At 42.2% G+C, this 25,831-nt stretch overlaps 1 protein-coding gene across 2 annotated transcripts in view; it reads right to left on the bottom strand.

Annotated features, from left to right (window-relative positions):
* The window catches only part of cux2b (cut-like homeobox 2b), an 87,297-nt gene that overhangs the window by 15,730 nt on the left and 45,736 nt on the right, over window positions 1-25,831 (bottom strand). For both annotated transcript variants that reach the window (XM_040155379.1, XM_040155378.1), the window contains exons 4-8: window positions 15,023-15,101; window positions 3,498-3,638; window positions 3,061-3,220; window positions 2,386-2,465; window positions 1,908-1,974 (exon numbers count right to left, since the gene is read on the bottom strand). In XM_040155379.1, coding sequence (XP_040011313.1) covers window positions 1,908-1,974; window positions 2,386-2,465; window positions 3,061-3,220; window positions 3,498-3,638; window positions 15,023-15,101 — 527 coding nt within the window. The remainder of the gene's footprint in view (window positions 1-1,907; window positions 1,975-2,385; window positions 2,466-3,060; window positions 3,221-3,497; window positions 3,639-15,022; window positions 15,102-25,831) is intronic.

The raw sequence follows: 25,831 nt of genomic DNA, 5'->3' as shown, positions 1-25,831 counted from the left end.
TTTTTAAATTTTATTTTATTCATTTTTCATAAATTTTATCCTCTAACACGATGCTGTTTCAATGCCTTGACCACTATATCAGGAGTGTTCTGGTGGAGAAATGTTAAATCCAAATCAAAAATTGTATATTTCCCAGTACTCTTGTAATGTGTGTGTGTAAAGGTGGATTTAAACTCCCCCACGGGTCATAAAAAATTCCAGAAACCTGGACCAATACAGATGACATGATCTCCGCGTCCTCAGGTGTTTCTATGACCCTGCACAAACAGCCAACATCCATTCACTGGCCAAGTGGCAAATTCATATGCTCATCCTGATTCGTATCCTCAGAACTCTTCTGAGGTTGCACTCCAGCTTGCCTCCATACATCTAACAATCAGAGTGGTCTAATTTAAACAGGAACTCAGCAGGATTATTCATGAGGTTTGTTTGAAGATCAACAGTTTCATTTTGCACACATGGGACCTGATTTTCAAAAGGTAGATAAGGATAAATTAATGAGAATGCTGTGATTGATTTAAATATGCACATAGGTTTCTCAAGTTTCTCAAGACACAGCAGTCCTTTTCACCAAAAGAAAAAAAAAATGTTCAAAGAACATATTAGACTTTTTTCATTCACATTAAACTAACTACATTCAGCCGAACCTTCACCCTCTTTCATGTTTACACCTAACCGCTCCCATTGTCTCAGATCAGGCTGTGTGAATACCAAAAATATTGGTAATCCAATAAAATCATTGTGGCATAAGAACTCAAGACAGCAAAATACAATCCTCCAATATTTCTACAGTCAGAGGTGGAATCAGTCAGGCATTGAGACTGTCTCAAACCAAACCTATCCTTGGCGTTAGTGATCCTCAGTGTTGTGTGGTGCAAGCCTGGTTTCAGAGGGCCTTGCTTATGCCCCGGTCCTATCAATAAGGCGAGGATATATGGGCGCCCTGCTGACAGCAAACACAAACAGGTGTCAGCTCCACATTTAATGAACTTGTGCAGTACGGAAAATGTTTTGTATTGATTACCTGCTCAACTACTCAAGCCGAAGCAGACAAATAGTCTTTCTTATCAACATTGAGGAAACAGTCAGTTAGAGTAATAGAGGCTAGCCCAGTGTTCAGAGGCTCGGGGTCAGGGACAGATAACTGCAGCTGGAGCTCTGGGGTCAGTGGTGCTAATGTCAGCCCAGTGGACAACACACACACACACACACACACACACACACACACACACACACACACACACACACACACACACACACACACACACACACTATATGACAAACCTCATAACAAAGATTGTCTTTCAAAACTGGAAAGGTAAGACCAAACTGAAAAGGTGTCCAATCCAACAAAAATGGATGGCAGTACGTCTAGAAACATCAGTTCAATTGCACCATAGATTAAGCCTAGGCGAAAATCCATTAGCAGCGGCTGACTGTGCTCTGGAGCACAACCCAAACAAAGGAGTGTTTGCTTTGAATGTCTATCGACATCCTTCATACAAGCTCAGATTCATTTCAGGCGTGCGGTGGATACATTGCGCTCAAAGACCAGGACAAGGTAGAGTGTTTTCTGAAGCAATCTTTAAATGGAGCAATTCTTCTTGAGGGCTGTCAAGGCCCAGCTGCCAGTGAAGGCAAACACAGACCTCTCTCATCGACCTGCATTAGTGGCTGAGTCACTCTAACTCGCTGCCTTTACAATGGCATTCCTCAGCTCTACACTGGACATGAGGTTATGCAGGAAAAATAAAGAAGAACGGCTTCAGCACTTGAAATATTACAATAAGTACTAGTGTGGAGGCAACAGGGATAGCAACCGTGACTTGGGGCAGGGGTATATCAGATTTTGACAGAAATGTGTGGTAAAGTAAACACAAAATGTTAAATCGGAGTGAGACTCTTACTTCTTCGTCATCTCCTGGTTGTATTTACACCGCAGGTCCAGCAGCTCTGTCTGTGCAGTGTTCAAAGCTGGTCAGAGGCAGACGAGGGAAGTGAGATATTAACTTTAAAAAAAACACACAGGAACTTTGACCTTAAAGCTACATTACCGAATTTGTTTACCAATCCAAATTCTGGATGCAATAACATCTTTTACATATTTAAAATACAGGTTTGTTTTAGTTGAAACATAAACAATGTAGGGACATCCTTAATAGTCAAAGAATTCATTGAAAACTGATATAAAACTGTTACATATGGTCAAACACATTCCCTCAGTAAACATGTTAGTTTTAACTTATATTTATGTACACAAAACACCAGTGCGGCAACAGTCTTTCAGCAGGGGGCACCATACTGCATTTATACACATACTGGTTCTTTAACAGGTTGAAATTAAATTTAACAGTTAGAGTACGTGCCAGTGTTTAAACCACTTACATGAATGCAGAACCTTGATCTTCTCCTCAGCCTCTGATAGTCTGTCACCCAAACTAACATCAGCAGTCTCCTCCTCCTCCCTGAGAGAAGAAACTTTCAGTTCTTTCAATACATCATGGCCATACATTTGAAGCTAATATGCAACTTCTTGTCTTGAGACAAAAAAAAACAACAAAAAAATGTTAATCCAAACCTCCTCCCACCTAGAAATGGTACGCGTCGCAGAATTCACAAACAAACAAAGGGCAAAATAAAATTTAAAAAAACAAAGTTGATGTGTTAATGCCTTTTGGAGCCACATTTGATTTATGTTAAGTGTAGGTTACTTTTCTTAACCACTTCCACTGTTGCTCTTGTGACATTCTCATTGCTGCCCAAAATGCCCCAAAGTACACTGAAAAGAAAATTTTAGCTAAACTGAATACTTTAGACCAAATCCTACAGGTTCACAGACTTATTTTTTTTTACATTTTTATGAAACGTTTAATAATATTGCTTTAACGAACATAAAAATTGACAGAAAACAACTATGTAATGGGAAAATATTTAAGAAAAAGTGTTATCACTGATCTTTTTAAATGTCTAAAAGAAATAAGAACACATGTGTGGCACAGGTGTTTTGGTGTTTATTCATCTCCTTTAAGAAATATAAACCTAATGTTCACTGGTTCTCACCCTCGGTCCTCAGCTCCGTCATGGTAGTTCTGCTGTGGCGAGCCTGGGGCCCTGGGAGCTGTTGTGCTGTTGGGGGTCATCAGGGAGGCCGGAGAGCTGGATTCTGGGGCCTCTCCTGTCACTGCTGCTGCTGGGACTACTTGACCGTCCTCTGCGGGCTCTGTGTGACAGGAAAAGGCTGGCATGAGTTTAACCAGTGTTTAACTAGTGTTCTGATGATTACCGGGAAATATAACAATTTATCTTTATTTGAAATAGTCATCATAAGATGATTATTTCCATAGTTGTTCAGATATTTAGAGAACCTAGTAGATTTACTTAGTACATTAACTGCCCAGGACTTCCAGACATATACCACAGCAGCAACTTCAGCACTGCATGAAAAAAATTAGCATTTAAGTAGTATTGCTCCCTAAAGTGCATGATTTTGACCTGACCTGTCTTTTCAAGGCACTCCAAGTGTTTCTTCCAGTGCCCGCTGATCTCTCGTACCAGGGCCTCGCTGTCTGGGGCCGAACTCTGAAGCTCCTGCAGCCTTTCCTCCAAGGTGTGTGAGGCCTCCAGCACAGGAGCTGGATCTGTGAAAACAGATACAAACAAATCTCTGTAGAAAGAACTACTGAGATTCACACGATATCCATACACTCCTACTTTTCAAAAAAAGCAAAATAGCTGTTTTACTGTGTGCGCTGCCTGTAAAGCACATTACAGAGTTTTCTGCATCCCAGTTTCAACAGAGGCAGCCTATTCCACTGAGACTTGTTTCCAAAGAGTGACTCTTAGACTTTCCCCTCTCAGGCGCCTTTGAAAATTTCACAGGCTGGACTGAATGACACAAGTGCTGTTCCGACCCTTCACATGTACAGAAATCAAATCTAATGAGTCTGCTCACATGCTGATTAATGAGAAAGAAGACAAAAAGACTGCCATGAATATGTGACGGAGTCTGAAGTCCCAAGTATACACCTAGGTAAAGTGTAGAAAAAGTCTGCTCCTGAAAAGGGAGTTAAAAAAAAAAAAAAAAAGCGGGATTCTTTAACACAACAGAGGAGCTGTTTTGCAATGCATGCGCGGCAGCACCGGGCCCATGGGGCCAACTAGGAGGCTGTTTCTCAGCTAACAAGTCTCCTCTGTATCATTTGATCATTTAAATTATTATGCCAGGAATTCTCAGGAGGCAGCTCGGCACTCCACATCACAGGGCTGTTTTTAATCTTCCCCTTCCCTTTCTTCCCCTCCCGAAAAGTTCAACAGCTCAGAGAGAGAGAGCTGCTCCTGTTGTGTACCTGCCTGACGAACACCAAAGGAGGTGACTTCTAGTGCCAAAGCACAGAGAGGGAAGCTCAGGGGAGCTCCTTGACAAGGGGGGAGGCAAGATGTAGAGCCACGTGCGCATACACACACACACACACACACACACACACACACACACACACACACACACACACACACACACACCACAGCCCCTCAAAACTCGAAAAGAGGAGGAAAATCGCTGCTTTGCTGCACAAACTTTTCTCCCACAGCTTTCATCCACTCATCTTAGACTTCTGTGTGGAACCCATTTGGATCCCTTCTTCAGTATGGGCACTGACTGAAGTGACTTTTCATAACAAGTTGGAGCCGCAGACATTTAAACTTTGCCAGATGACACTGAGAGAATGCAAACTCTGAGCCGACGGGCCACAAAAATAAATGCTCATCATTGAGCAAAAACTTCTGCGATGTGCAATTTGTTGAAATCCTGGCCTTACATTGCAGCTCGCCATATCTGCATTTTCATCAGACAAACATTTTGGGCCATTTAATTGATTGAGCTATTTTTCCCAGGACCGTTTACAGTCAAGCATTGTCTGCATTCATTGTTACACCAACTGTGGAGATATTGCATCAGTCACAAGGGACATCACTATTAAGAGCACAGCTCTTCTAAGACAAACAGGATGACTTAAAGCACTGCTATTCCATCGACCCACTGTCACAGAAATCACTTTATCAGCCTCTTTCCCATATATCCTTTCAACTTTTAATGATCAAAGGACAGAGATTATAGTAAGGGATCTCTCACACACGGACAAGCCAAGATTATCAATCAGTGGCAGGGGAGTAAAGTAAAGTCAAATTTAAAGTAAAGGGATATAACTTAAGACTGTATACAAAATTAACCCGCCATCAAAGTAGGTTAGCAGGGATGCTCTCCAAGGGCCCAGGATCTACAGTTACTGAAGTCCAGAAAGACTGTAGATAACTTTGGAAAATAGAACTACTAATTGATGTAACTAATAAGGAGCACTTGGGCTTCTTTTTAGTGCAGCTGTGATGGTAAATCCACCAAATAACACCCGGAATGGAGGAGGAATTCAACTCTAACCCAAACACTCACATTCCTGTTAATCAAGAAATATAACACAGCTGACAAGGCATTATGTACATCGGGTGACTCACATCACTCTTGGTGCAAATAAACGCTTCAATTTTTAATCCATCCCTTATCTTAATTATGGATGATTGGATGACTGCTCTGAGGTCATGATAACTGATTGGGCAACAGCAGCTCGTTTAAGATAATAAATCACAGGACATTTAATACATCATTTTCTCTGGTAAAACACAGGTCCAGCTCTGAAGGAATCGCAGACATGGAGAAGAGCAGAAAGACACAAGGAGGTTCAGTGATGTCATTGTGTAAACATGAACATACAGTGCATTTAGAAAGTATTCAAATCCCTTCACCTTTTTCGCATTTTGTTATGTTGCAGCCTTATGCTAAAATCGTTTAAATTCAATTTTTCCCTCTTCAATCTACACTCAATACCCCATGATGTCAAAGCCAATACAGAAAATTTAGACATTTTTGCAAAAAAAGGAAAAAGTAAAAACTGAAATATCATATTGACGTAAGTATTCAGACCCTTTATTCAGTACTAAGTTGAAGCACCTTTGGCAGCGATTACAGCCTTGAGTCTTCTTTGGTATGATGCGACAAAGTTTGCACACGTAGATTTGGGGATTTTCTGCCATTCTTCTCTGGAGAACTCAGTCAGGTTGGATGGAGAGTGTCGGTGGTCAGCCATTTTCATTGGGTTCAAGTCAGGCCTTTGGCTGGGCCACTCAACGTCATTCTCAGAATTGTCCCTACATCACTCCTGCGTTGTCTTAGCTGTGTGTTTAGGGTCATTTGCCTTTTGGCAGTTGAACCTTCAGCCCAGTCTGAGGTCCTGAGTGCTGTGGACCAGGTTTTCATTAAGGATCTTTAGAAACCAGTCTTCCTGTTTCTGCTGCTGAAAAACATCCCACAGCATGATGCTACCACCACCATGCTTCACTGTTGGAATGGTTTTGGGCAGATGATGAACACTGCCTGGTTCCTCCAGACATGACGCTTAGAATTGAGGCCAAACAGTTCAGTCTTGGTTTCATTAGACCAGAGAATCTTGTTGCTCACAGTCAGGGAGTCCTTTAGGTGCTTTCGTGTGTCTTTCAGCGATCCTGTGCCTCCACACAGGATCACTGGAGCTCAGCCAGAGTGACCATCAGATTCTTGGTCATCTGTCTTAACAACGCCTTGTCCCCCAATTGCTCAGTGTGGCCAGGCGGCCAGCTCTAGGAAGAGTCCTGGTTGTTCCAAACTTCTCCCATTGAAGAATTATGGAGGCAACAGGTGTTTACCACAGGTCGACTCCAATCAAGGTGTAGAAACATCTCAAAGATGATCAAGATAAATGGGAGGCACCTGAGCTAAATTTCAGGTGTCATAGTAAAGGGTCTGAATACTTATACTAATGTGATATTTCAGTTTTTCCTCTGTAATTAATTTTTTAAAAAGTCTAAAATTCTGTTTTTGCTTTGTCATTATGGAGTATTGGGTGTAGATTGATGAAGCTGCAACATAACAAAATGTGAAAAAAGTGAAGGGGTCTTAATACTTTCTGAATGCACTATATCTATTCACTCACAACAAGAAGCTGTCTGTCATTAAAGGAACATTCTGGTTTGTTAGAACTTGGGTCATATTTTTGTAGCTTTGACCATTTCTATCAGTTGTAATAATACTGTACTTGCCAAATTAATTAATGAGATCTGGAAATGTGGTGACAATCGCTACAACAAATTCCAATGAGCCAAGAAACTCAAGCAGTCAGAAAATCAGACAGGTTGTAAACAAGACATCAGTTTATTTTTTTAGTTTACAACAAATGTATTTGGAAATAAAAGTTAAAAGTATGCATATCTGAAATGTCTCTGTTATAATCCCTCATTGCACAGCATACCTGTATGAGGATGTCTGAAAACTGTGAGGGATGTTTACAACTGACAGTTTAGGGACTAATTTTACTGTTCACCTATGTCTTCTCTCCCAAGTTTGGCTTACTGGGGTTTGGTTTACAACCTGTGTGACCGTCTGACTGCTCGTGTTTCTTGCTCCATCAAACCTCTTTTTAGCAATGTTACATGTTAACAGATCTCAAAAAAAAAAAGAAAAAAAAAAGAGAATTATAAATGAGCATATATACAAAACGGAAAATAGGGAGGATTTATAAACCATAGACTGACTTTGAAATTAGTTAGGGCTATTCACAAATATTCAGAGATGGAAGAGCTTTGACAAATGGCATTAGAAGAGTACAGAGTTTGCTGCTTTTTATTGAAAAATAAAAATTCAACCTCTTTACTAATTGATGGGTTACGATAAAATACTGTTTGCTAAAGAATATTTCAAATAGTTAGTTGTAATATTTTATGTTTCGTATATACGGTCATTTAAATTTCTTTATTCATTTTCTGTATCCACAAGGAGTCAATTGTGTTTTGTAAAAAGTATATTAAAAATGATGGCAACTGATTGACTTGCACTAAGCTCACACTGGTTTGTACCTTGATGTGTGTGCATTCTTACTTAGAAATTAAAATGTTATTAATTCAATACAAGAGATGGCCAAAACTATGAAAATAAGACCCAGGTTGTGATAAACCCTAAGTTGCTAATGGCCAACAAAAGTTAGCACGACTTTAATTGTTTTTTTCTCAGTTGCATTGATATTGAGTTTCATCACTTTGGCTGAGGCTAATGAGGCTGCCACCCTGTAGCTGCTTCCTTGTGGTCACTGCGTGGCTGTTTCTGTGATATTGCACATCTCAAAGCGGGAGGCAGTTACTGTATCTGGGCGAGCCTTAAGTCCAGGGTGAGCAGTAGCCAAAGCCTGACATAAGCTGGAAGGCTTGTAGGACTCCGGGTGGCAACAGGGAGGACTGTGCACAGGTACAGGATGTGTGTCTAGGTGGGCGGGGCTGGAGCAGGGTGGTGTACACCAAGACAAGCAGGTGTGTCGGGGCGGTCTGTCTTGGCCCTGTCAGCGATACACCATCATTAGGCGGTGTGGGCGCAGCAGGGTGCACCATTATGTCTCCCTGGGCCCTGTGTAATTACGCTCTGACATAATTAACCCAGCAAGCCCATTAGCCAAGCATTGGCTGGCTGAAGAAAAAAAAAAAAGCTATAATTATTTGTTGTGCGCATGTTAATGAGGCCAGCTGTGTTCCCATCATACAACACGAACAAATTAATTTACAAGGCTGTGCTCCAAGGTTTTTTCTTTTCATTCAAAACAGTCTTGTTTTTTTTCCTCTGAGTGGACTTCAAGGTCCATAAACACGCTCTGCCGCTGCTGCAACAAACAGTAACACTGCTGTAATATTGTTGTCAAGGACCAAAATTAGGTTGAAAGAACATTAAGTCTTTACTTTCACCTTCACATATAATGTAAAGTGAAGTAAGGCATGTAGCATAAATTGCTGCCTCTTTTCTTACCTGTCAAGGATCAGTTTCGATTAGAAAAAACACAAACTGCCTGCAACACATTCATGAACAAGACTTATCTGTTTGTGGTGCATTTTAAACCAACGAGCATTTCATATTCAGATAGCTAAATGAAGTCTCGCTTTACCTTGATGTAGCAGACGGAGTAAGAAAATACTAAAATGAAAATATAGGTGGAATGAAGAAAAAATGATTGTGGGAAGCAACGGCATTTGGGTGTGAACAAAACAAACTTCTTAACCTGCTCTTTTTCACTGCTGTTCCATGTCTTTTGTTTGACAGACTGAAGGACGGAGAAGGAATGACATCAATACCAAGACATTTAAAGCTCAGAACAAAGAGTGGAGCCAGAGCTAGATAGCATTTAAAATTAACATGAGATGCTGCAGCGAACAAAGAAGTGCCAAAGACATCCAAACCAAACTTCAGTTGAAATTGTACAAAAATAAAACAACGTGCCTCCCATTCTTATTTATGACACATGTAAGACAAATCACTATGAAGTAACATCATCAAATGTACCAGTCCATTGTCTTTACATTTTTGAATCCCATGGTTATGTCTTATCTGCTCTCAGTCACACACATAAAACATTCCTACACACACACACACACACACACACACACACACACACACACACACACACACACACACACACACACACACACACACACACACAGTTACTGTCTTTTAAGAGCACACTCTCCCCCTGGTCCCTCTGGGGTCTCCTTCTCCACAGGGATCAGTTGGAGAGGCCCAGCTCTTTTATGAACATAATGCATTATTAAGCACATCAAACATCTCCTGGGCCTTTGTTTATTACTGCTCTTATTAATCACTTGTGCATAATCTCATCCCGCCCAGAGAGCTTTCATTTTCCATCAGACTTTATATGCCTTTATATTCCGACAGACTGCCACAAACACACAGAGCACTCCTCCTTTGCTCTCATCCTGACTGTAGGTACTCCGCTGCACAATTACAATAAAGCTAGCTCGCTGTGCCTTGCAGGGCTCTCTTGCTTGCTTATGTATATGGAGGGTTGAAGAAGGAAAACTATTTTTATGCATATGAATGACTCTGAATTACTAAGGTCAGAGCATTCTGTTCAGATAATCTCACAGCCGAGGGAAAAATCTGATGTGAATATGTGAGGCACTTACAACCATCTCATAACACAAGAAGACATGCAACTTAATGTGACAAAAACCTGCTTGTACTTGTGCTCAGCTCTGCAGTACCAGTGGTCACCACTAGCAAGCACTGTTGCCATAATATTTTAACAAATGCACACATACATAGATACCTCAGACATGCCTTAGGCCTGGCGCACACACACACACACACACACACACACACACACACACACACACACACACACACACACACTTAGAGGGGTGTATTCAGATCAGAATCTTCACAAACTCTTAGTGAGCTCCCTGCTCAGATAAAAGGAGCTGTTTTCTAAAGGAGAGAGGGAGTGGGGTGGATCCTGAGGGATGAGTGTGTGTACTGAGAGGAGGCGAGGAAGAGCAAACACCTGGAGCGTCAGTCTCAGGGCTACGCCCCTGGCGACAGGGCCTCACTGCTCTCACAGAGGTGGCAACAAACGTTGACGTTTGAATGCCACTCGCGCACACACTCACACACTCCAGGAGAGAAGAGCAGAATGAGACGGGAAGGAGGAGAGGAAGAAAAAGACTGAAGAAGTTAGGTGCATCTCTGGTAAACCGATGAGTTCGGGCAGAAGCTACCGCTTTTTTTCAGCATTCAATGATCAGGATGTGTTTATCTGCACTGATCAAAACCATGCGGAGGTGCTTTAAACATTGTTAGGGAAAAACTGTTAACAGGCCTCTTTCAAGCCCCAGACTGGGTAGGAGTTACAGTGCACAGCATGGGGAGATGTCACAGGCAAATCAAAATATAGAACGCTAATGAAACACTCCAGTGGATTGACATGTTGGCTTAGGGGCCTCATAAAAGGCAAAAAGAGAGAGAGAAAAAAAACACTTCTATCACTTGCATCAAGAAGTTATTTCTGTTCTGAGTTTAGTGTTGCATTCTTGTTGCAATTGAACAAGGGCATTATCTTGCATTAACAAAGCGTAGCATTATCACTGTAATCTCACAAATGTAATGGATATGTTATTTGTATTCAACAGTAGGCACAGCAAAGTGGATAACTGATATGTGACCAGATGTTAATGATAGCCAGATACAACAGGTCACATATTGAGCTGCTGCCACGTGTCCCCCTCCTTTCCTAGTTCGCCTCTTGCATTCATTAACTCTGCCGTTGGCCTGCTCTGATTGGACCGACAGCCTTAGTGTCGACACACAAATGAGCACACGCACACACACACACACACACACACACACATACACACAGTGAGGGAGAGGCACTTTCAAATGAAATAATAGGAGGGAAAAACTTCCTGCAATGAATAGTAATAACTGCATTAAGATTAACGAGCACGGCATGTAAAGAATAATTGCATCTGTCAAAAGATTAAAAATACATGAGCTGTAGCCTTTGTTGGGGGAATGGTGGGAAAGCTCACTGTTGTGTTTGAGGGGCAGAGAGAAATGAAGTGGGGCCACAGCCAAATGACTGTCCTCCATTGTACCTGGAGTCATCCATTCTAGCATGGGGTGGGCAGGAGAGGGGGGGGGGGGTGTGACCTTGGACACCAGCAGCAAGATGTACAGTGACAAACAGGCAAAGGATACTGTAGGCCCTCATCACAGATGGTAGATACTGCAAGGGCCTGACATACAAATACTCTCAGTGCTCTGACTTCTGGTTGGCTGCAGGCGGATAAGTGGGGGGGTATGAAGGCTCGTAATGCCAGGATCAGTCTACAGTATATTTTTGCCTTTCAAGATAATCACTGTGTCAGATTAAGTGATCGCAGATTCTTTAAATAGCACCTTTCAAGTGCAGAATGTCACAACGTCACTTAACAATAACCCCAACCAATCTTAGCTTCGTAACAGATAACTTCTGTTATGATTTGGCGCTATATAAATAAAACTGAATGGACTAGCTTGACATTCTTCACAGCTTGCACAAAGTACACTGGTGATCTGAATGGTGGTGCCAGGGATGACTTCACATGACAGCATAAACATTCATTTACCCAGTCATCATTCCTCTTTAGCTCGGCATGTTTACAGTTGTTCACACAAGAGTGCTCTGTGCTCCTGTGAGTCAATGTCATAAGAAATCTTCTTGGCGAGAGAAGGCAAAAAAAATCTGACACGCTTGTCTTTTTGTTGGGACATACACTCACTGAGCACTTTATTAGGAACACCATACTAATACTAGGTAGGGCCTCCCTTTGCTCTAAAAACAGCCTCAGTTCTCTGTCAGATTCTGACCCTACCATCTGATGCCTCAGCAGAAATCCAAATTCATTAGACCAAGCCATGTTTGATCAGTCTTCGACTGTCCAATTTTGGTTAAGCCTGGGCCCACTGCAGCCTCAAGATTTCTGTCCTTGGCTGACAGGAATGGAGACTGATGTGGTCTTCTGTTATTGTAGCCCATCCATCCGCCTCAAGGTTCACTGTGTTGGGCATTCTGAGACGCTTTTCTGCTCACAACAGTTGTAAAGAGGGGTTATCTGAGTTACTGTAGCCATTCTGTCAGCTCCAACCAGTATGTCCATTCTCTCTGACCTGTGTCATCAACAAGGTGTTTCTGTCTGCAGAACTACATAGACAGATTAACCTTTTAGGGTGGCCCTGGCCAAATTTACTCTTGGGTCTCCACTTACTACTCTCTGTGCTGTGTGAATGGGCCCTGGTGACTACATGTTACCATTAAGTTCAGAGCACACAGAAGCATCTTCAGTCTTTGCCCAAAGGCCCAGAGACCTGCTGGTACTGTTATTCTGTAACATTAAGTCTTTGTGTCAGTTAATTTATTTTTTTTTCTTTGTTTTTGTATTGGATCTGATATAAAATTATCTAGTAATATATACCATGTTGTAAAATTTTTTAGGTCCTGAAATTATTTTTGACACTGGGTAACTCTGCAAGATATGTGCCACAAGACAGCTTAATTTGATATTGTACTTTAGAGGTGCAAATTTGCAGTTAATCACATTACCAAAACATGACTTCCATGCAGTGAACCTGGGACTTTTGGGGCCCCAGAGGGCTCCTTGGGCAGTTGTCCACTTTGCCCAGCTGTCTGGGACAAGTTAGCTTGGCACAGCAGCAAGAGAAGTAAAGAGATAGCTAGCCTCAACCACAAAGGAGGAATACACTTTCCACATGTTGTGTCTTCTTAGCGAGCTAGTTTATCGTAGCAAATGGCTCTTATGTTCAGGAATCAGCTGGTTTTGTTCAGAGTTTGAGTTTGTAACACAGAAGCTTCACTGTTACAGATGTTGTGGACTCCAGAATCTGGTGTGCTGTTTGCAGTAGGCAGGGCTAATATAGCTGCTGATGGTCAGTGAACACCTCAAAATAGGAAACTGAGGAATCACAATGTCTATGAGTGGCAGGTTTGGAGTTATTGGAAGGGAACTCTTACATAGCTAGGCTGAGTAATGAAAAGTAACTTACGACTAATGTCTACTACTTCTTCTGTTAAGTAATTAATAAAGTAATATAATTACTTTTTCATTTAGTAATTACTACATTATTATTGAACGAATGTCAATAATAATGGAAAGTAATTGATTACATTTTTCAAGCTACTTGCCCAACACTGTTTCATATCACACTAACTTTCTGACCTTTGCCGAGAAAGAAAACAACTAGCTTCACTTTGTATGAGTCCCAGTGATACAGTGAAACAGACTCCCTTTGTAAAGGTAAGGTCAAATGGAGGTAGGACGCTGGCAGTGCTACATCACCTGATGTAACCTGACACAGGAAGGTCTACCACTGTTTACTCAGTATAATGACCACTCATAGACTCTGTGTGAACTCCTATACACTGTATATAAGGACAGAGAAGAAAAAAAATATCAGGCATATTGAAAACAATAGCTACTGCAGTTTTTTTCTTTCATATAAAGAGTTAATGTTGGGTGACACTGGCCTCTCTTTTTATTTTAAAGTATTTGTTCTTTAACATAACAACTGTTAGTTGACTCTATTCTCTACTTGAGACGGGTTTGTGACAAAATATATCCCACAAGACGCTCCCGGGCTTGAATTAAGGCCTTGATATAAAAGGTATAGGTCAGAAAAATCAAACTGAAATCATCTTCAAAGAACGGTATTTCTTATCAGGGAAATAACTCCATTCAAAGTGTGTGTATGTGTGTGTGTATTTGTGTGCGTATATGTGGTGGTGCAATATCAAGCAGGGGACTTCAAGGAAAAATGGAGACCTTTAAAAGTCAGTTGCTGCCGTCGCTATTTCTCTGATCCAGACTTTTATCTTGTATTCATTGAATCTGTAAACAGCATTCTCTACTCCTGCCACAAGTGTTTCTCTGATCTATACAGAGATTGGGCTGCATTTTGCTGCCATCTCCTGCAACAAAGAGCAATACAGTACATGTGCCCTGGCACTGAAATAACTGAATAAACACACAATATGTCTTTCCTCAACTCTAACTTACTGTCTTGGCCCCTCTCTCCCTTTTCCCCCATTGGCCTAATCAGGCCTGCGTTCCACACGAAACTCGACTTCAGTTGGGATTTTAATTGGCCCTCCACAATCAACAGCAGAGCTCCTCAAGGATGTGTTCGCTCCTCAGCCAGGCTACACTCAAGGACCAGTGCTGGGTTTTGAAGTGGCCTCACGCAGAGTTTTGGAAACCACTCTGAGAGCACATACTTTGAAAAATAGATAAGAGCCACAGGGTATAGGGTTTTATGTATCTTATATCCATCTGCTATGGCACCATATCCATCTATGGCAAGAAAATTACTTTTTGGGTTGTGTGTGTTGCTTCATATATACATGACATGCCTCTGTGTTTATACTTGGAGGGCTGGTCCAGTGATATTGGTATAAGTTTGATGGGGAATTGATCTCCAGGGAGTGATCTTTGAAGGGAGAAAGATAATTCTAGAAGTAATAAGTGTAAGTCTGAGCGTGGTGTTTATCCTGCTGCTGCTGCTGCTGTTGTTGTTTGAGAAGATGCACATCTCTGGTCGTAGTGGGAGACTCACCTGGGGCCTCGATAAGCTGTTTGTAGATTCCAAGGAACGCAGACTCTGCCTCCTTACTGCGCTTGTTCAGAGCAACCACCTACAAGAGAGGAGAAACCATTAAGGTAAACATGGACTGATACAATGCTGACATATATCATAACTCACAAAACACCACATATTTTACATTTCAGGTATTAAATTGATGCTTTTACTCAGAGCAGAAAGCACTTAAGATCTTAAACAGCTAACACTGAATCAATAATAACAAGAGCAAAGGTCAACCTCATAGCATCCTGCCAATAAATGAAACAAAAACCCCTGTACGCCTTGTATATGTACTATATCGTAAGTGTGTATAACAGAGAAATACAGTGCAGTTCCTTGCTTGTGCATAAATCAACCAATGCAGTGGCTGTGTTTCTAAATAAGCACTCACAACTACAAAAACAGGACGTAAACTATGACGATATTCTTCCCTTTTAACTGCCAAGCTGCTGCATGTTGCGAGGTGACATTTGGCCTGTTAAATGTAGGTGCCGGCGTGCGTGGGGAGACTCGCCAGCGACAACGGCCTCCATCACCAGCAGCACTCGGCACCTGCTATCCTCAACTCAGTGGGTGATGCAAACCAATTAACGATTCATTAGGAGGGACAAAGAAAGCGAATTAGTCACCACCTGGCCCCATGGAGAGGGCACCTGCACTAGTGGGTATGTGGGTTATCCTGCTCCCAGTTCCTGCTAAGACCTCAGGCCTGTTTGTATGTCAGAGGACGTGCTATGATTGCCTCTCGACGTCCTCTGCTCTGCAACAGTAAATCACATCAGGCTCGTCCAAATGACGCCCCCAATCCAAGAGCAGACGGAATTCAAATTATTGTCATCTATTGTCTATGTTATTTCTGTCACTGTTGATTACAACCTCTGTCGGACCGGCTCAATGGACTCCACAACAGAGGGTCAAGTACATGGTATGGCTGAGCCAAGCCGCTCCTCATCGGTATGACTACACTTGAAAAACATTCATTTCAGAGAGGGCTGAAAACACTTACGTGAATGGTGCCGGTTGTGGAGGGGCGTTGTTGGGGCTGTTTAGTGGGGTTATAAATAAGATGTGTGGAAAACAGCGAGGGACAGAGAGCCTTTGATTTACTGGAAATGGCTGGTGTCTTCCCTGGGGAGGCATAACGACACCATCATGTTTAAAGAAATATCATAAAGATCAAGCAAATCCCCCCATCACTCCCACTTGGAGCAGCTCAGAGGAGTTCATGGAAAATGGAAAAGGCTACAGCCAAATCAATACAGATGCAATAGTCTGCAGCTCTCAGCCAGCTCCCTGCCACACTATGCTGTTGTTTCACTCAGCTATACCCCAATTTAATCCCCCCACTCCCAACGCCACCAACCTCCATCCAGCCACCCACCCACCCACCTCCCCTCCTTCCAGGACATGACGTTAATTTTGCCATGTTGATTCACAAACAGTGAAAATGTGTCAAGCACGCTGGCCCCATAAACAGTGTTCGTAGCGAAAATGTGTGGGTTATGAGTACATCAACAGCTAGTGTTGGTTCAGCTAAGGTTTGTTTCATATCCACTGATGAGAAACTGTTTGTGTGTGCTTCCTTGTTATTGTGAGGAGAAGCAATTTGGTGACCCAGGGCTCGATTTCCCCCAATAACAAACCTCTGCTCTTCAACATGACAATGAGCAAACCTCCAACAGCACTTTGTGACACCAAGACAAACTATTACCAACCGGAGTTTACACCTGAACTAGATGGCCACTTCAGCAGGACGACTGAACCCACTGTTAGTAATGAACTTTTCACTGACAGTCTGCGGGCTGGCCTGGCTTCCTCTGAAGCATATACATCAAATGAGGTTCCCAACTGCATAAGTAAAAAGGCTGAGGCCCTGTGAAGGCAACAGCTAGGGCTCCATTTTCCAGAGACACACAGGGTCTCCTGGCTCTCCATCATCCTTTAACGAGAGAACACGGAGATTACCTCCACAATCACACCATTAACCTGCCTACAGATGCTAGCAGAGACATCAATCACATGCCTGCCTGATACCTTCTCATGTTAGCGCCTGCTATGTGTATAGATACCCCCCACAACCCATCCTTGCTATCGTCAAAGCACTCTGAGGTGTCGTGCATAATATGGGCTGATCAGGGAGTCATCTTCAGCTCCATGCTAATCCCCCTCCAGCCAAGCACATGGGATTTCAGAGCTAGAAGTCTCATACTAACAGATACAAGCAGATACGGCTGTTGTACAGACAGGTACAACTTGAGGAAGGACTACAACCAGCAATTCTCTTCTCCTCTTTTGGCTGCAAGATATGGCTCTGGTCCTGGTTTTGGCTCACAGCTCATTCTTTGTTTTCACCCGTTTTGTGATAAAGGATATGGCTACCGAGGGAATGGGCTTGGCCGCAGGTTGATTTTACAAGCAGGAGTAAAGCCCGGGGCAGAGTAGCAAGAGAGAGACAAAGGAAACCTGTTAGCACTCCTCCATAACTCTTCACGCCGCAACAGAGTGGGCAGAGCACAGCCTTTGGGACAAGGCTGCTGGGAAATACTTACTGATAAGCCTTTGAGAATACTTACAGTACCTGCTAGTGAGTCTCTGTGTGCACATCTGAGTGTGTGTGTGTGTGTGTGTGTGTGTGTGTGTGTGTGTGTGTGTGTGTGTGTGTGTGTGTGTGTGTGTGAGAGAGAGAACAAGCTAGCATGTGTTGAGGGGAGAGAGAAATAACTGAAGGAGCAGAGAACAAATCTAGAATGAAGTGGAGGAAGCAAAACGAAGGGCTACTGAGTGACATATAGAGAGAGACAGAGAGACATAGGAAAAGAGAGATTCCCATAAAGAGTGCGATTAGCAATTATGCAGTCATCAATTACAATTATCACAACTGGTGATTATGCAATTATCACTCTAAATCATCGTTTTCCCCCTCTGCCTTACCAGTTTGCCACCCCCTGTGATTTGGTTGTTTGAGGATGGGTTGTGATGATGCAGGTGATTAGAGTGTGTGATGATGATGGGGGTGTTGGGAGAGTGTCAAGGCAGATCTTGCACTGTGTGTGTATGAGCAAATAAGTGTGTGATGCTTGTGTGGAGCATGTCTGCATATGCGTCTGTGCCTGGGTTTACACAGCATGTGATTTAAGCCTCTGTTTTTTGCATGTGTGTGTACACGCAGTGATCATGATTACAATGCTTTCATCTCAAGGTGAATGTGCTTGGTGCTGTGAGTGGTTTGGGGACAACAAATGTATGGTTCCACAGTCCCTGAGGCCTCTAAATTACCTGTCATCTTCCCCATGATGCAAAGGTCAGTGCACAATCATAGGGAGTCCATCCCACTGTGGTGCTCACTGAGCGCCAGTCCAGCCCACAGGCTGACAGGATGTCACAACAACCCCGGTCCCGCTCCTTGATTATTAGAACACAACAGTGGGAAGCCCACCGCAACACCGCTTGTCACAACACCTTCCAGAAGAATCTGCTGGATCCTGACAAATGTTCAGTACTTGGTGTTAATATAAGCATTGAGAAAATGAGGCAAAATATGGTCAACACTACTTTTATGTCTGTTAAGAAACACTGAAATCTAGAGCCAGGCAGTGGTATTTTCAATTCAATTTGTATTGTTAAAACATTTTCAACATGAAATAATAACAATATATCCAACAATCATGCAATCCTGTTGTTGATTTCAACTGTCCTTCCATTTTTTAATGTTACATTTTGAGCCATGTGTATGTCCATTTTTGCCAGTGTACTTTAGCTTTGATTCTTGCAGAAACAATAAATACAAATGTATATATACCACAATATCCTTTCTAGTACAATGTCCCTAGTAAAATTACAAGGACAAAATACCATACCAACTTGGGCTGCGTATCCTAGTATCTGTTGTAAGACTTTAGAGTGAGAAAGTTGTAAATGACTTTGGATACAATAATACAGATTAGGGTTGCAACTAATGATTTCACATTTTCATTATGGATTAATCTATTCAGCTATTGATATCTTTTTACTTATGGATTAATCATTACTCTGTAAAACATCAGAAAATAGTGACATTTACTTTCTTAGAGCCCCACGTGACATCTTCCCTTGCTTGTTTTGTTTGACCAACAGTCTAGACCCAAATATATTCAAATAACAGTTATATAAAAAAAGAGAAAAACATAATTTCCTCATATCTGAGAAGCTGAAAACAGGAAATGTATAGCATTTTTGTTTGATACATGACTTGAACAAATAATTTAAAGTTTTAAAATATTGTAAAATTATTTTTTTTCCCATCGACTAATTGTTTAAGCTCTACTACAGACCCACACAGATATGCATTTTTAATATAACCATCAATAATATTTTGTTATGGTACTGCAAAGGTCATGCTAAGCAAATAGTTTGGTAGTTTGAATTTTAGAGTTGAAATCTTAGCTTTCAGAATGTCCCTTCAGTTCCTGTACAGATCACCATTTATATATTCAAAAACATACAAATAAATATTGGTTCAAATTAATTCTATTCAACTGAATTTTCAATTCTCTAGAATTCTCTGGACTAGGTATAAAAGTTTTTTTAATCTGCAAAATGATCCATATTGTCCATATTATCTTCTAATGTCTGCTAAGGAGTCCTTAAATGAAGGTCAAAATTTAAACCTGATCTGATTTTGAAGAAAATTAAGAGATGCATTTTAATATTTGACCAGCCACAGGAACACAGGTATCACTCATAACGGACAACAAGATTCAGTTGCTTCAACATGGTATAAACAAGAAGGAAATATCTGCAATCCTGCAGTTATGTGCTTTCAGTTTTGTTTATAAATGATCTGTATAATCAAAATCGCAAAGGCAAAACCATAATTTTCCTGTTAGAAGCAGGGAAAAGATCATATTTTAGCCATGCCACCCAGCACTCATGCAGCTGTCACTTCAGGCGTTTGTTTTGCATTGAGTGTAGCTTCAAAGGAGAGGTGGGAGAAGAGAGATGAGTTGGTATAGAGTGACTGATGAGTGTGGGGAGGAGAGGGACAGAGGTAAACCCTATTGCAATACAGTCTGGATGTTGAAAGACCCATGTACACCCACACATCCACACACACACACATACACACAGAAACTTGAACTTCGGAGCATGCAAACACACACGTCAAGTCGCAGTCACGCATATGCACACTGAACACAGACTGTGTTTCAGGGCAGATTTAATCATGGTGACACCCATCTCAGAGTGGTGGTAGTAGCATGGCGGTGGCTGTGGCCGTCTCTGGATGCCCGGCAAGATGAGCAGTCAGAGCACTGACACACATCTCGTCGCCACGTCAATTCCAATCAGCGGTGCCTGTCAGTCAACGTACCATGCTCACAACAGACTGGCGCCACTGCCACTCCACCACTGCAGAGCTGCCGTCTCAGCCAAATAAATGGCCAAAGCTGACCACACCAATAATATTTTGTACCACTTATCCACTCCTGATGCGAACCCATACTGCAACGCAAATGCAGCGACAAATTCAGAGCGAAAAAACACCATGGACCCATGATGGACATTAATGGACCCCCTTTAGGAGAAGCTCATCTGCATTTGATAGGAAGTATAGTAGGACCATGTAGAGTATACAGCAAAAACATTTTAATAGAGGTTTTAATACAGGTTTACAAGACCCTATTAATCCATAGAGAAGATAGGAAGGATTTTCATATTACGTTTTTACAGCTATTATTGCATTAGCAGTCAATAAATTAATAGACTAAGAGTCTACAGCCTTACTAACTGCATTGTGAGGATGCTCGTAGGCTCTGCAGTGCTTTTAGATAAATGCTAAGCCTATAATATGCTCACAATGACAATGCTAACATGCTGATATTTAGCAGGTATAATTTTGAGCATGTTCACGTTCTTAGTTTATCATGTTAGCAAGCTAAGATTCACCAATAAGTACTCAACACAATTATAGCTGAGGCTTATGGGAACATCATTAGTAAGTTTTGCGTTTTCTTTTTTATCCACTGTTTTGTGAAACCTATCACCAAAAAACACAAATGGCAACCTAATGGTGGGGCTAGATGAAAAGTCAGAGAATCCCCGAAGTCATTAAGATTCATCGTCTCATGACCATGAAGGTCTGTAAAACATTTCATGGCAATCCATCCAATAGTTGCTTAGATATTTCAGTCTGGACCAAAGTGGTGGACAGACCTACCGACCGACATTGCTTTCCCCAGAGCCATGCTGCTGGTGTGGCTTAAAAGGTACATTAAGATATATTACATAAGGGGTTTAACTTGAATATAAGACAAAATAAAATGAGCAAGACCTCAGGTCAATGCCCCAGAGGAGAGTGCTGATAATGACCCAGGCAGAGAGGAGAGCAGATCTCTACTGATCAAGGTGGAGCTGACGTAATCCCAATGGACGTAACACACGGAGCAGCATGAGAGACAGAACATGGCACGACATTAAACCCAGATCAAAGGGCCTGCTGTCTCCATCGCACAGCAGGTGCCTTCTGGGTCCCCCTCACCATCAACAGGCAGCAGAACTGCTGTGTAACCCGCCCTCTCAACAAAACTCAAAAGCGCCAGCCTCGGCACTAGCACCTCAAAGTCACTGCAAAGTCAAAGTCAAGAGCTGGGGAGAGACAAACGAAGGGAAGAAAACAAATCTTTTCTGAATGTCTTTGTAGTTCAAAAGACAGGAGATGTCATTTTCTTTGAGCTAAACCTTGAGGAAAGAGTGTCTGCTGAAAACATATCTATCATGGCATGATGGGAGGGAGTGGGGGTGTGCTAAGGCTAAGATGAAGGCACCGGTTGATGTGCTGAAAGGTAGTGCCGTGAAAAATAATAATGAGTGTACCTGGACTAGATTTCAGTGCTGGGAGAACTTTTAAGAGGAGAGAAGAGAGGAGAAGTGCAGGTAAGGGCTAATTATAAAAATAAAGTGCCCCCATTATCCCGGCGCTGTACTGCCCTAGTGAACAAAGCTACAACAGATGGGGTGTCATGGGTAACCGTGCCAATGTGAGCCAAAGCCCTGGAGTGAATGGACCCTGGCAAGCCGCTGGTGGAGCAGCTCTGGCAAGGGGGAGGCACAGCTGCATATCTCGCCCTCAGACACATGTTGACAGTGTTGCTCTAGCCCTGCCTACACTAGTCAAGGTGAGACAGCATGACACAAGGGGTAAGAGAGGGAGAGAGGGAGAGAGGGAGAGAGCGCTCCAAAATGATGGATAGCGCTCTCCATCCACCTCTCCTCTCTCTCCCTCTTAGAAGGCTGGTGACTTTCCAGTGAGGCAATTATCATTGCGGAATGCATAATAGCCTAATTAATTACAGGTGTCAGTGCTGCCTTTGTTTCAGCATGGAGGGACATCATGCCAAAGCCGCATCCGCTAAAAAGAACAGCACTGATGAACGAGCCTTGAACCACGGCTAGAAGACCACAGCTGACTGAGGAAAGAAATGCTGTGAAGACAACTTGAAGTCTGCCAAACTATCCTGCGTCTGTTGCTAACACAAGATAGATTGGAGACACATGGTGCAAAAATTAGGTCCATTATTTGCGTGATAAATCTGCTGTTGTCAATCACAGTGCTCTGAGGAACATCTCCGGTAGGCCCTGCATAGAACGTCTCTGTGCGTAATTTGGTTCCAAGTAGCAGAGACAAGCGCAGCGTTGGTGGCAGCACTATCAACAATGAAACGGCCCCCTTACCCAGCCTTGCTGACAAACACGTCATATCATTTGTCCTGTCAGATTTGCCGATTTCATTCATTGTAGTGAGAAAGCCGGAAAGCAGACAATTGCCAGGGAGAGAGTAAAAAGAGCTAACAGGACCTGTGAAGGAGAGAAATGAATGATGGGCTGACTAGGGAGGAGAGACAGCACAGAGATTCCTGTTATTCTCCTACTCAGCTGAACACAAGCATACACTGGTGCAGAACTTAAGACAACGTCACATTGTGTGTGTGTGTGTGTGTGTGTGTGCACTGTACAGCATGTGTGTCTTTCTATGGGGGGTCGTGGCAGTAGGCTGATAATCCCTCCACGCCCCCAGGCAGTGGGGGCTCATTGTAGAGTACATTGAGTCTAATAGGAGCGGGCGCTGCAGTTGTATGCAGCTCTCGCTGTTCCCACTGTGAGAAGAGTTTTACATAATTAATGACTGTTGATGTTTCCCAGGTAGTCGCCCGGCAAATTCACTCCAGACTCGGCTGCCACCGTCGCCGGTTCCACAGAGAATGAGCGACACCAGAACAGACAGCTTACATTACAGACATAAATAAGGCAATTTTGTACAGTGTCTTCAGACATTACTTTGAGGGGGGTTGGGGGCCATTGATTCGACTTGCTTCAGAGAAACACTCAGAAAGAGCTTTTCTATGTCTCAGAGTCTTCAGAGAATTTGTGCTTGATGCAAGTAAAACTGCTTCCTTTAGTGTTTTTATAATTCTGTATGCTGTTAGAGACGTGCAGATAGAAGCACTGCGCTTTTTCAAGATAGCAGTTAACGGCTCCAGACGGATGATCATTCACATCTGCATGAATCAGTCTAATCTGAGTGTTGATCTAAATACATGTGAGCCTGGTGGTCTGGGTTTGTATCTTCCAGATCACTGACACTGGTGAGGCCTTGTGGCCCTGCACATATTGCTGGGAGGCAGTCCACATTTATACTGGAGCATGTTAAATTAAACATTTAAACACGACACCAAGGGAAGGCTATTTTTTACTGCTCTTGGCCCACTACTCATTATTAATTTGTAATAACCTTTAAGGCTTTTTGATGTCATACATATTTTACAGAGAGATATCACTCCCAGCCAGACTGGAGAGGGCCTGTCGATGACAAATCACCAGAGTGCCACCGAAATGTGCCTTCATCTGCTATAATTAGGTCCAGGTGAGGGTTAAGAGTGATTTCTGGACTGTGTGTGTATGCAATTGTCTGTACACGAACTCACACACACACACACACACACTAATGCATCATTGTGACGACATATCAACACCTAAAGATTAAAAAGTGAAGGGGCCAAAAGAGAGAGGAAAGAAAAGGATTTTTCCTAAAGTTATTTTGCACAAAAAACAGTGCATAATGTCTTTCTGACAGTGAACTAACCATCATTTTAAAACATTTTAGGTATTTATGAATGCCCAGTGTACAGGACTGCATTTCTGCTGCATAAATCAGCTGGGTGACTGAACATGGGAAAGATGGGCACGCATTAACACCCCCACTCTCTGTCTCCTTCATATTCCTCTGTTAGAGTGCTGGCCAAGGCCCATCTTGCTCCCGGTCTGCTGGGAGGCCCTCCATGCCCGTTGGATGCCAGCCTAAAGCTCATGTACACTGGTGCCAATACGCCACTAAAAGCTGTAAAACACATGAGCTCTGTTTGGTTAATGTACACTGATTGACCTCTGCTGCCAGGCATTTGATGTCATGATTGTAACAACCTGTTTTCCTACCTGATCACTCATATACAATGTGACAGGCGTGAGGTGGCATTTCAATTTGAATGAATGAGGGCTAATCAAATGAGATGCCTATGGCAGCAAGACCTGATATTGTTTTCAAATGCACATCCTAGCAAATATCAATAAAATTATAGAAGTTAAATTGTGTTTGTTAATATTTCTTAATGGGTCGGTTCACCAAAATTGCAAAAAAAAACTTATCTGTGATGGTGTGTAGTGTTGCAATTTTGTTGTTTTTTTTAAGATTGAGATTTCTGCTTCTCTCCCAGTAAAATGGAAGGTAAATGGAATTTAATTTGTGTTACAGTATTAAACATTTACAATTGTATTTAAAATTCTGTGTTTGTGCAGTGGTTCCCAACCTTTTTTTCTTATGATCCCTGATAAAAAACGAATGCAACTTTTTGTCGCAAGTATAAACTGACTTTCCTCTCTGAGACTGTTTCATTTGAATGTGTGTTAGAGGTCATAATGGGTAAAATTATACAGTATTCTAAAAAAAAGAAGCAAATATTAGAGACAAGTATTTCTTCTTTTTTTTTTGTCTCCTACTCCAGTAAGCATCTCTTGACCCTTGATCTTGCAACCCCTTGGCAGGGGGTCTCGACCTTCAGCTTGGGAAGCCCAGAACACACTATCAATAGTTTTCATTGTGGCTTTTTTTTCCACTGGAATCAATACACAGTAAAAAGTCTGTGGATTATCTTGAATAACAGGATGTTTCTGGAAACACATGCTGCTTCTGAATTCTTTTTAATTCTTACTTTTCACTGTTTTAAGGATCACCAACAAAATTCCATTCCCGCCCACTGTACTGGGGTGGCGGCAGAAGTGTCAGAGATAAATATTTCAAAAGCTGGGCAAATAAAACAAAACTATCTTCATGGTTAAGTACCTCCACTCTTATTTCAGTGAACCAACCCTTCAAAAGAATTGCTTCACAATACCATTCTTTTTGTTACATCATTGTGAAGCTGACATTCGGGAGTGCTAAATCAATCTTAAGCAGCCTCAGAAACAACTCTCCAACAAGCTTTATATATAGGACCTGACTTTAGTGGTTACCTATTGGATGCTGAGCCTTACATAACCCTCCATATGCTCAAAGTGTAGGACAATTCCGTACGGGTTATAAATAAAGAAACCTGACGCACGGCTGCAGCCACTGTGATTTGGGTAGGTTCTCACATGGGATGTCATAGTTCTGCAGTGCTAGCCCCACTGCTATTTCAGGCTCTGCCTCATTAGAACATCCGCCGTGAGTGAAAAAAAAAAAAAAAAAAACAGACTGTACAAAAGACATTTCAT

This window comes from Xiphias gladius, chromosome 19 (genome assembly GCF_016859285.1).
Source record: "Xiphias gladius isolate SHS-SW01 ecotype Sanya breed wild chromosome 19, ASM1685928v1, whole genome shotgun sequence".
Lineage (NCBI taxonomy): Eukaryota > Metazoa > Chordata > Actinopteri > Istiophoriformes > Xiphiidae > Xiphias > Xiphias gladius.
This window is presented reverse-complemented; position numbering and strand designations above follow the sequence as displayed.